Source organism: Diaphorina citri, unplaced genomic scaffold, assembly GCF_000475195.1.
Source record: "Diaphorina citri unplaced genomic scaffold, Diaci psyllid genome assembly version 1.1 scaffold436, whole genome shotgun sequence".
In the NCBI taxonomy this organism is placed as follows: Eukaryota; Metazoa; Arthropoda; class Insecta; order Hemiptera; family Psyllidae; genus Diaphorina; species Diaphorina citri.
The window spans coordinates 85597-97994 of record NW_007377871.1 but is presented as its reverse complement, the minus strand read 5'-3'; the positions used below and the strand labels follow the sequence as shown (position 1 = coordinate 97994).

The window sequence follows — 12398 nt, the reverse complement described above, 5'->3', positions numbered from 1 at the left end:
GTTTAATTGTGTTGGCTAACGCGAGGCGCATGTCATCGCTAGCGATCAGTTTGTTTCTGTGTTTTGTTTTAATAATAATAACGTTGAAAATCCTCTTTCGCTCAGATAAGTGGTACTGAACAGCATCAGGAGTCTAAGCGCCGCTTTGGTTCCAAATGAGTAGCTCAAACAGCATGATGCGTCCCAATGCAAAAGTCATTTCCGGAGGTAAAATAGTCAACAACAGTTACAGTTCCCTCTATCCAACCTCTTAAAAAAATCCAATTACCTACTTGTCAGAAGACAAGCCATCTTTTCCCCGCTCTAAGGCGTTTTAACACCAAATAATGTTCGTTCTCGGAACGGCTGGCTTTCTCCTTTCCTGTCTTCCTTCTCTCTTCGATTTCGGGACGATAAGACTTTTAACTTTAACAATGCTACTCGCTTCCGTGGATTATCCTTAAAGCCAGAAGTGCCCCCCTGTGGTTCCAAATGAGTAGCTCAAACAGCATGATGCGTCCCAATGCAAAAGTCATTTCCGGAGGTAAAATAGTCAACAACAGTTACAGTTACCTCTATCCAACCTCTTAAAAAAATCCAATTACCTACTTGTCAGAAGACAAGCCATCTTTTCCCCGCTTTAAGGCGTTTTAAGTAACACCCATGAGGATGAACTCAAATTGTAGAGAGGAGGAAAATTCTGGGAAATTGTAGAGAAATAGAAGGCTTTTCTCGGTTAAAAGTTACTTATCCAGTGGAGTTGTAGCATTTTGAGAGAATTTTTTAGTCACCGGACTCAAGATGAAGAAAAAGTACAAGGTCTTTTTTTTTTACTTTCTATTATTTTTTTAATAATCTATTGTTCTGATCCTGCTGACTGAATCTCAGTATTAAATTTGCTGACTGTTGCACCACAACCTAAGCCGGAATATGAGGATGAACTCAAATTGTAGAGAGGAGGAAAATTCTGGGAAATTGTAGAGAAATAGAAGGGTTTTTCTCGGTTAAAAGTTACTTATTCAATGGAGTTGTAGCATTTTGAGAGAATTTTTTAGTCACCGGACTCAAGATGAAGAAAAAGTACAACAGCTTTGTTGCACCACAACCTAAGCCGGAATATGAGGATGAACTCAAATTGTAGAGAGGAGGAAAATTCTGGGAAATTGTAGAGAAATAGAAGGCTTTTCTCGGTTAAAAGTTACTTATTCAATGGAGTTGTAGCATTTTGAGAGATTTTTTTCTTCTCTCGAAAGACGAAATGAGAACATTGAAATACATACACATTACAAAATCAAGCGTGCCGGGAGGCGCGCGAACGTCAAGAGTTCGAAGCGCCGCCCGCGGCCTATATTAACACGAAATATTGGTCTGTTCTGTACAAGTTACACAAAAATATACGATTCGTTTCCTACGAGTAGAAATGTAAACTGCAAAAACACAAAACAATTTTTTCCCCCCTTTATAAATATCAATGGACTTCGTAGCTCATAGCTCAGACTATCACCACTCTATCTAGTAGATTAATTAGTTATGTTGGGAGCCAGCCTAGTTATCTTAGAGGGGAGCGCGCCTGCCTTACTGCTTTGTAAGCGCTAGGTCGCGGGTTCGATTCCCGCCCGGGGCGGATTTCATCCTAAACAGATAAGGTTTGCTCTCGGAACGACTGGCTTTCTCCTGCCCTATCCTGTCCCGATTTCGCGACGATAAGACCTGGAGATTGTTCCAGAACCCTCAACAGAACCTCTTCAAAAAACATCTAAGAGCGCTAGGTCGCGGGTTCGATTCCCGCCCGGGGCGGATTTCATCCTAAACAGATAAGGTTTGCTCTCGGAACGACTGGCTTTCTCCTATCCTATCCTGTCCCGATTTCGCGACGATAAGACCTGGAGATTGTTCCAGAACCCTCAATCAAACCTCTTCAAAAAACATCTAAGATTGGTCGAAAAAGTGTCGATATCAGAGTTTTAGGCTAGTCTGGATGAACCTTGCGAGATTACTTCTTGAAGAACCGCGGTGTTTCAAAGCGTGTGGACGCGGCCGCCTCACCACTAAGCAGTGTGGAGCCGAATAACATCTTGACCTTGTCTTCAGCCTCGGCAGGTGGTTTACTCTCGGACGAGGCCAGGTTTCGACTGGCGCGGTTAATGGTCAGCTTCTGCTTGATGGCCTGAAACCCAGAAGAAGAAAAAATAGAAGGTTATTTTGCGATCATTTTAAAGTAATCTAAAGCCAGCCTAGTTAGCTTAGTTGGTAGTGCGTCTGCTTTGTAAGCGCTAGGCCGGTGTTTCAAAGCGTGTGGACGCGGCCGCCTCACCACTAAGCAGTGTGGAGCCGAATAACATCTTGACCTTGTCTTCAGCCTCGGCAGGCGGTTTACTCTCGGACGAGGCCAGGTTTCGACTGGCGCGGTTAATGGTCAGTTTCTGCTTGATGGCCTGAAACCCAGAAGAAGAAAAAATAGGAGGTTATTTTGCGATCATTTTAAAGTAATCTAAAGCCAGCCTAGTTAGCTTAGTTGGTAGTGCGTCTGCTTTGTAAGCGCTAGGCCGCGGGTTCGATTCCCGCCCGGGGCGGATTTTGTCCCGAACGGATAATATTCGTTCTCGGAACGGCTGGCTTTCTCCTATCCTGTATTCCTTCTCTCTTCGCTTTCAGGACTATAAGACCTTAGCAGTTCCCTCTATCAAACCTCTTTAAAAAAAGGCCGCGGGCCGAACTTCGAAAACTGTACGGTTCGGCTGGTATTTAAGGCCAAAGTTTTCAAGAAGGGCGAAAAGAATTCACCTTGTGGCTTTGTTCAGGAGTAATACAGTAACGTTAATCAAACCCCTTAGGAAAAAAATCAATTACCTGTGATAGGATAACGCGTCGTGAGTCGTTCTTCATGGCTAGGAGTAAATCTAGCCAAGTCCAGGTAACATTGTGATATTCTAGAGTGGGATGGTCTCGTAAAATAGAATATCAGTGGTTGGGTGGAAGAGCTCACGTAAGTGAGAACGATGCCACAAAAATGGTTATGCTGCCGAGATAGAGGACCGAAAATAGTAAAAAGTCCCTTCACCCCCGCAGTCCAACCAAGGTCTTAAATATGTATTTTGATATTTAAGGGATTAAGGGGATACATTTTTAAACGAATTCCTTGACGGACACCCCCCTGAAAAACGCGTCGAGTCGTCGACCATCACGCTTGCTGGTGAGCTTACTGGAGTCTATATTGTCATGGTAACCAAATTTTTTACCTACTGTTTTTTGGGTCCCACTCTCTACATTTTTACTTTTGGCTATCCTAGATTTAGACAGCCCCAGTTCATGTTAGAATCAAGGAAAGAGCTCATGTCTGGAGTGTAGAGGTGGCCAAGGTACGATGGTAGGTAAGAGAACTCTTCAGTGTTCAGCATAGCAAACGCTCACCGAACCAGAAGACCCGAAGAGCGAGAGGCTGATGACCTAGATTTTGTGTTATCGCGGTGTACAGCACACCGGTTGATATCGATGTAACAGTTCAAACAGTTGTAACATCGTTTCCTCGACGCGATTCTCAACGGTTTTGTTTTGCTCGAATCTTTCTCGGATAAGAATAGGGACAAGAAAGAGAAAAGAAACACAAGGAATAAGTAAATAAAAATCCGAGCTTACATGTTTTCCTATCATAGGGTAAGTGTACCATTTATTCGCCCACCTAAAAAACGTACCATTTATTGGCCCACCTGTATACCATACGCCACATTTCTTCTTATCCATGCCTCTTTTGTTTTTATTTTGTCTACTTGTTCTCTTTTGGGTTTACCTAATTCTTTCTTGTTGCATCTTGGTCTTCCTTGTTTCTTGGTTGTTTACATTTGCTTTTATTTTGCCTGCTTGATTTTTCGCGTCCCATATTCTCCTGGTCTTTTGTTTTTATTTTGCCTGCTTCTTTCGGTTTGGGTTTACCTAATTCTTTCCTGTTCCATCTTGTTTCTCAAAAGAAAGGGGCTTAAAGATGCTATCGAACCAGTGCTATTCAAAAATTGTTGTCATAAAAACAAAAATTAGAAAAATAAATGTGGGGAGGTGGGCCAATAAATGGTACGTTTTTTAAGTGGGCGAATAAATGGTACACTTACCCTATGCCTATCAGGAACATGTATGTGTGTAAATGACTTTCAGGAATATGGATATCATACCTACTGAAAGAAAAGACAAACAACGTTCTAATGGAAGGAAAGAAAGAAGGATCTTACATCATGCTGATGAGAAAGAACTTTCGTCCAAAATTTCTTAATAGGTAGTTCTGATATTCTACAGTAATTCAGTCTTGATATAACCCACAAGATGGCTATTTGAAATCGAGTCTGTTGTCATTAGAAAAAAATCGACATAATGGCAAGTCAATCATTAGTTGATGGAGTATGTATTTAGAATATTTAGGCTCCAGATCAGTAAATTAAGCCATTTAAATTCAACTCGAGTATGAATAAATAAATAATTAATTGAATAAAGCGAAATAAATATTTTTTCCCCCAATTTAATCAGCCTTTGAACCACACTTCTAACCTTCTAATTGTTACATAAACCCTAGGAAACTCCTCAATCCCCTCATTAAAACTGCGGAAAGAGACAAAGCACAGAAATGTCTATAAGAGGAAAAAAATGTGTCTTCCTAAGAGAAGCTGTTAAATGACGAGAGGAACAGAAACGTCTTTCTCTCGCCACGTGCTAAGGAGTGCACATGGACTTTTTGTCTGTATGTCTCGCTTCTCTAACCCTTTGTCTATGTATGTCTTGTTTTGTTTTTGATACACTTTGTAGTTTTTTTGTCGTACTTTTGCTGGTCTGAGTTCCAGGCTTCTTTGTTTCTCTGCTGAGTGGTGGTTCCAGTAAACTCTAGGTTCCAGTGAACTCTAAAATTGCTCAAAAGAAGAAGAAGACGAGGAAGAACATTTGGGACACTACGGATTCTTCGAGCTCCGTGGCCGAGAGGTTATCACGCTCGGCTTGCACACTGGAAATCCCGGGTTCGATTCCCGGCGGGGTCGAAGTTTTTTCGGCTCTCTGCTTGGAGTGCGGGGTGCACTGAGCATCGTGAAGACAACTGAGTAGCTACTTTAAATATTATTTTCATTTTTTTTTCTCTCTTCTTCTTCTTCTTCTTCTCTTCTTCTTCTCTTCTTGTTTTCTTGTTTTCATTATTCATTTCCAAATAAATATACCTCTTTTCTACTGCCCTCACCCTTCTCTCATGTTACTTTATCGTCTTTTTTTTTCAGTTGACATTTCCCAACTGCATTTGTCACATTGTTCTCCTTCTTCTCATCATCCCCATGGCTTCTTTCTTTCTGTTTGCTTTTTCTTTCGTTTCGTTTTATTTGTTTCTTCAATTCGCCTGGTATATTTCTCTCCGTGTTTGTCAACTCAAGGTCACGCACGTTAACTCTAACCGTATCAAACTCTGAAGAACTCTATTCGGCGCGAACGACATGCACAAAACATTGTTAAAGCGCCTAATGGGGAAAAAAAACTCTGAAGGATATAAGATTATAAGATATCTTCCCGAAATCTTTTCACTGGGTAAGATATCTTCCCAAAATCTTTTCACTGGGAGTAAGAATTCCTATGAATTTGTTGCCAAATGAACTTCTGTAAAAAGTTTAGGTCTGTATAAATTTGCTCCGTAAAAAGTTCCTGGATTTTATCTGGAACCAATAATGTTCGTTCTCGGAACGGCTGGCTTTCTCCTTTCCTGTCTTCCTTCTCTCTTCGATTTCGGGACGATAAGACTTTTAACTTTAACAATGCTACTCGCTTCCGTGGATTATCCTTAAAGCCAGAAGTGCCCCCCTGTGGTTCCAAATGAGTAGCTCAAACAGCATGATGCGTCCCAATGCAAAAGTCATTTCCGGAGGTAAAATAGTCAACAACAGTTACAGTTCCCTCTATCCAACCTCTTAAAAAAATCCAATTACCTACTTGTCAGAAGACAAGCCATCTTTTCCCCGCTCTAAGGCGTTTTAACACCACGGACAGTAGGTCGCCATGTTTTACTCACCGGAAGAGAACAGCTCCGGCGTCACAATCGAAGACAAGTCCGGCTCCTCGCCGTACCAGAAGATCCACAGCTCCTTGGCCGCCTGCAGCGACAGCGGCGGCACCGACGTCACCTGCGGCAAGCCTATCGAGTCGAACAGACCGCCCCCGCCGCCCCCCGAGCCGCCGTTCTGGGGCGTCCCGACGCGGCGCCACACGCACAGAATGTCCCCGGCCAGGCATTTGGCGTACGAGGCGAGGACGGGGTCCTCGAGAGGCTCGGACCCGGGCGAGTACCCCGTACCTGCGGAGTCCCCGTGGACGAGTTTACGCCATTTGATCCCGCACAGGTCCGTCTGGAAACAGAGAGAAAGGGGGAGAGTTAGAGAGCTCAGGTTTAGACAGAAACATAAGACAATCAACACAAAGCTGTGTTCACACTCCACACAGAGTCGATGGCCGATCGATGTCAATCGACGAGGTGAATCTATATGTTATCTAAGGCAGTATGGACGGTTTCAGTCATCGATTGACGGCCGTCGACTATGAAATCCGCCCCGGGCGGGAATCGAACCCGCGGCCTAGCGCTTACAAGGCAGACGCACTACCAACTAAGCTAACTAGGCTGGCTATTTCTCTGTTTAAACACTGCGGTTTCACCAGTGCAGTGAGTGACTTGGCTTAATCGGACTTTATCCGAGATTTTCAAGGAAGGGGGGTTATATAAAATTGTACAAAAAATTAAATACATAGGTAATTTTAGGGGTAAATGTTTCCGAGTCATTTGCAAAGAGTCTCCAGATTCATAGTCCACCGTGCTGATCACTGCACCACTGAGGTTGGTTAGTAACTTTGTACCTATTTAGTAGTAATAGTGTAAATAAACAAAAGATTCGAAGTCAAAATGGGACTAGAAAAAAATCTTTCCCCATTTCATGTAGCTTTCACATTCCGCTCTTTAGCGAGCCGCCCCGAACAGCCCAACTTCATACTCCTGCCTGCTCTTTATTCAATCTCAACTACATCTCCTCCTCTTTCTCCCAATCTCTCCCACTTTTCCACCTCCTCTGCCTCCTCCTCATACTCCTGCTCTTTATTCAATCTCAACTACATCTCCTCCTCTTTCTCCCAATCTCTCCCACTTTTCCACCTCCTCTGCCAATCTTTCCCCATTTTATGTAGCTTTCACATTCCGCTCTTTAGCGAGCCGCCCCGAACAGCCCAACTTCATACTCCTGCTCTTTATTCAATCTCAACTACATCTCCTCCTCTTTCTCCCAATCTCTCCCACTTTTCCACCTCCTCTTCCTCCTCCTCCTCAGTCTCTCTCACTTTTCCACCTTCTCTTTCTCCTCCTCCTCCTCCTCCTCTTCCTCTCATTCTGACCATTTAACTTAACACAGTATTCTCTTCTCGTTCGCGTCTCCAATGTTCTCCTATAGCTCCTAGTTTACACTTCATTCAAAAAAGGTTGAAAAGCTAAGCGGAGAGAGAAAAGCTTGCCAGAGAGAGCTTTCTCCTATCTCTCATGTTCTTTTTGTTTTTGTCTGCTTCTTGTTTCGCTTTTGGGTTTACACAATTCTTTCTTGTTGCATCTTGGTCTTTCTTAATTCTTTGTTGATTTGGTTTAGATACTATTTTCTGTTTACATTTGTTTTTCTTTTGACTGTTTTTAATTTGGGTTTTTTCTAGGTTGTTTTGGTTTATTTGAGCTTTTCCTATCCATGTTCTTGTCTTTTGTTTTTGTCTGCTTGTTGTTTCGTTTTGGGTTTACCTAATTCTTTCTCGTTGCATCTTGGTCTATGTTGATTATGGTTTCTTGTGTTATTTTTTTATATCTGTCTTGAACTTTTTGTTTTGTTTTTGTCTGCTTGTTGTTTCGTTTTGGGTTTACCTAATTCTTTCTCGTTGCATCTTGGTCTATGTTGATTATGGTTTCTTGTGATATTTTTTTATATCTGTCTTGAACTTTTCGGTTTACCTACTTGATTTTTACTTTCTTCTTATCCATGCCTCTTTTGTTTTTATTTTGTCTACTTGTTCTCTTTTGGGTTTACCTAATTCTTTCTTGTTGCATCTTGGTCTATGTTGATTATGGTTTCTTGTGATATTTTTTTATATCTGTCTTGAACTTTTTGGTTTACCTACTTGATTTTTACTTTCTTCTTATCCATGCCTCTTTTGTTTTGTTTTTGTCTGCTTGTTCTCTTTTGGGTTTACCTAATACTTTCTTGTTGTACCATTTATTGGCCCACCTGTATACCATACGCCACATAAGTCTGAACTGGACGAACTTTTTCAAGATCCAATTTCAGTGTCAAGATCCAATTTCAAAAATTGTAGTCATAAAAACAAAAATTAGAAAAATAAATGTGGGCAGGTGGGCCAATAAATGGTACGTTTTTTAAGTGGGCGAATAAATGGTACACTTACCCTATACAGAACAACCTGGTTACTTTTGTCTCAGCTTGGTGATTCAGATGGAATAGGGGATCAAGATACCTATGGTAGGTACCCTAAGTACAGAATCTACAGATGGTATCTCAGACTTAAATCGTCGCTTCCGCGGCGAAAACGCGTATCAAAGGTTTTAATTTATTTATTCATTTAAGTAGGTATTGATTTTTATTTTCTGGTTTCATTAATGGGATTTCAGCTTGGTGATTCAGATGGAATAGGGGATCAAGATACCTATGGTAGGTACCCTAAGTACAGAATCTACAGATGGTATCTCAGACTTACATCGTCGCTTCCGAGGCGAAAACGCGTATCAAAGGTTTTCATTTATTTATTTAGGTATTGATTTTTATTTTCTGGTTTCATTAATGGGATTTTGTGATCGTGATCGAGTAAAAATAATAATAATAATATTTTCCTTTCTAGATACCTATGATTGGGAAAGTTTTTTTTTTTTCAAATTTGAAAAATATGCACTTTTGTTTCTCAGGGTGATCATTTTGTTCTAATAAGGGTACGATAGCTCTAGACAGAGGAGCGTGGGTTGATATGGCTCCCCGGTATAAATCCAGGACCTCACGAGTCTAGAGGACTCGGAACCCGGCAGATAGAGGACCTTCCTTGCTGCGAGAGACGAGGAATACCGGAAAGGGTTGATGACCTTAGACCCTTTCCCTCCGCGGGGTCTTGAAGTCAAGATGAACTCAATTTCATCACATGATTTACTTATTTTCTATTTAATTCTCAAGTTCAGTTTTACATAGTCTTTTTCGTTGATTTTTTCGTGTGTTTGCGGAACCCGGCAGATAGAGGACCTTCCTTGCTGCGAGAGACGAGGAATACCGGAAAGGGTTGATGACCTTAGAGCCTTTCCCTCCGCGGGGTCTTGAAGTCAAGATGAACTCAATTTCATCACATGATTTACGTATTTTATATTTAATTCTTAAGTTCAGTTTTACATAGTCTTTTTCGTTGATTTTTTTCGTGTGTTTCGTTGATCTTTTGACACGCTGTGAAATTAAGAAACCAATGGGTCAAATATTTCAAGAGATAGAGAAATAATGAAAGCCAATCTATACTGGTGTCTTCTATAATCTATAATGTGAAATTAAGAAACCAATGGGTCAAATATTTCAAGAGATAGAGAAATAATGAAGCCAATCTATACTGGTGTCTTCTATAATCTATACCATAGAATTGAATATGGTGGGACTTTACTGAAAAATTGCAGGCTAATTTTTACCGAATTTCACAAGCTCATTTTTTTTTACTTCTTTGTGTGTGTAGGTAGGTATGTTACCTATTTATTTTTTTCGACGTTTGATTCAAGATACCTTAACTTCAACAGTAATCTCACAAGTATGGTGATTTCGATAGACTTCCGGGTTTGGGTACAGGAGGAGTGAACGTGTCATTGATTCGAGGTCCTCATGGTTCGGAAACATCTTCATTCTCCAAATCATTACAAAAACACTGGTGGTGACAATGAGATGCCAAGTACCAAGTTACCAAGAAAACTCGTGAGAATAAAACGCCAAGTACAAAAGAATACCTTTCACTTTGAACTTCAGAATTTTCTGGAAAAAAAAATGACCAAAGGCCATCAACCGACAAGTGGTTATAGCTTTAAGTGTATATTAAAGTGCCCCATCCCATAACTAACATCATGAAGTGTACAATCCTAAAAGAAACAAAGCCTGCGGGAGGAAAATCCTGTTACCTTAAATCAAAAGGAAAATGAATAAGGAAAATCCTGTTACTTTAAATCAAAAGGAAAATGAATAAGGAAAATCCTGTTACTTTAAATCAAAAGGAAAATGAATAAGGAAAATCCTGTTACTTTAAATCAAAAGGAAAATGAATAAGGAAAATCCTGTTACTTTAAATCAAAAGGAAAATGAATAAGGAAAATCCTGTTACTTTAAATCAAAAGGAAAATGAATAAGGAAAATCCTGTTACTTTAAATCAAAAGGAAAATGAATAAGGAAAATCCTGTTACTTTAAATCAAAAGGAAAATGAATAAGGAAAATCCTGTTACTTTAAATCAAAAGGAAAATGAATAAGGAAAATCCTGTTACTTTAAATCAAAAGGAAAATGAATAAGGAAAATCCTGTTACTTTAAATCAAAAGGAAAATGAATAAGGAAAATCCTGTTACTTTAAATCAAAAGGAAAATGAATAAGGAAAATCCTGTTACTTTAAATCAAAAGGAAAATGAATAAGGAAAATCCTGTTACTTTAAATCAAAAGGAAAATGAATAAGGAAAATCCTGTTACTTTAAATCAAAAGGAAAATGAATAAGGAAAATCCTGTTACTTTAAATCAAAAGGAAAATGAATAAGGAAAATCCTGTTACTTTAAATCAAAAGGAAAATGAATAAGGAAAATCCTGTTACTTTAAATCAAAAGGAAAATGAATAAGGAAAATCCTGTTACTTTAAATCAAAAGGAAAATGAATAAGGAAAATCCTGTTACTTTAAATCAAAAGGAAAATGAATAAGGAAAATCCTGTTACTTTAAATCAAAAGGAAAATGAATAAGGAAAATCCTGTTACTTTAAATCAAAAGGAAAATGAATAAGGAAAATCCTGTTACTTTAAATCAAAAGGAAAATGAATAAGGAAAATCCTGTTACTTTAAATCAAAAGGAAAATGAATAAGGAAAATCCTGTTACTTTAAATCAAAAGGAAAATGAATAAGGAAAATCCTGTTACTTTAAATCAAAAGGAAAATGAATAAGGAAAATCCTGTTACTTTAAATCAAAAGGAAAATGAATAAGGAAAATCCTGTTACTTTAAATCAAAAGGAAAATGAATAAGGAAAATCCTGTTACTTTAAATCAAAAGGAAAATGAATAAGGAAAATCCTGTTACTTTAAATCAAAAGGAAAATGAATAAGGAAAATCCAGTACTTCTACAGTCGGGTACAGACACTAGCCTGAACATAGCCCGAACCAAAGTCCCTCGCATTACAAGTCTACCACTGAGCTACTCTGGTTAGGAACTAGATAACTTCACATCGGTTGGCAAAGTAATAGGTAGATAGCTTCACACCGGTTGGCAAAGGACACTCGGATCTATCAGTGATCATTGCCAGGGACAAGTCAGTACTTATCGTCAGACACTAGTCTGAACAGCCCCGGGCAAGGTAATTACTCCATATGATAAGAGACTACATAGTCTCGGCTGAGCCAGTGAGCAGACCAGATGACATTATAGTGATACCCTACACGAGATAATGTGCCTAACAAGATACATTGGTACCTACCTAGTTGTCATATCAGGTCGGGCAGATATACCTTATTTATACTGCCAGGGAAAGACTGAAAATAATAATAATAATAGACTCTCGAGTGGAAGGCAACCACTAGGCGAGGTTAACGCCTTAGGCGTTCTCTACCACCTAACCCCGAGAGCTCCATTATTATGTGGTCAAATTCTCAAATAAATGAGGATAAAATTCCATACCTCGGCTGGGATCGAACCCACGCCCTCCTGTTTACCAGGCGAGCGTCCTGACCAGGCGAAAAGTCTCTTTACCCCCGCCATTAAGTGATAAACCTGATGATTTTAGATGATAACCTACACAAGATGTACGTATAATGTATCTGTGTACCTAAAGTCATGCACAAAAAGCCTACTTTTAGGCTTAGGTGTACACTAGTGTACATACATGCAAACAGCCCTAAAAGATGGGTTGAGAAAATAGTTTTAGAGGTAAAATGACAGTTCCTGGCAGGATAATAATAATAATGGACTCTCGAGTGGAAGGCAACCACTAGGCGAGGTTAACGCCTTAGGCGTTCTCTACCACCTAACCCTTAGAGCTCCATTATTATGTGGTCAAATTCTCAAATACTTAAATGAGGATAAAATTCCATACCTCGGCTGGGATCGAACCCACGCCCTCCTGATTACCAGGCGAGCGTCTTGACCACTACGCCGCCGAGGC

At 39.9% G+C, this 12398-nt stretch overlaps 1 protein-coding gene across 1 annotated transcript in view; it reads right to left on the bottom strand.

The window, feature by feature from the left end:
* Nucleotides 1-12398, bottom strand: part of LOC103508816 (mediator of RNA polymerase II transcription subunit 13) — an 82736-nt gene that overhangs the window by 68574 nt on the left and 1764 nt on the right. Inside the window, 1 exon segment of the mRNA XM_026823318.1 lies at nt 6005-6338. Coding sequence (XP_026679119.1) covers nt 6005-6338 — 334 coding nt within the window.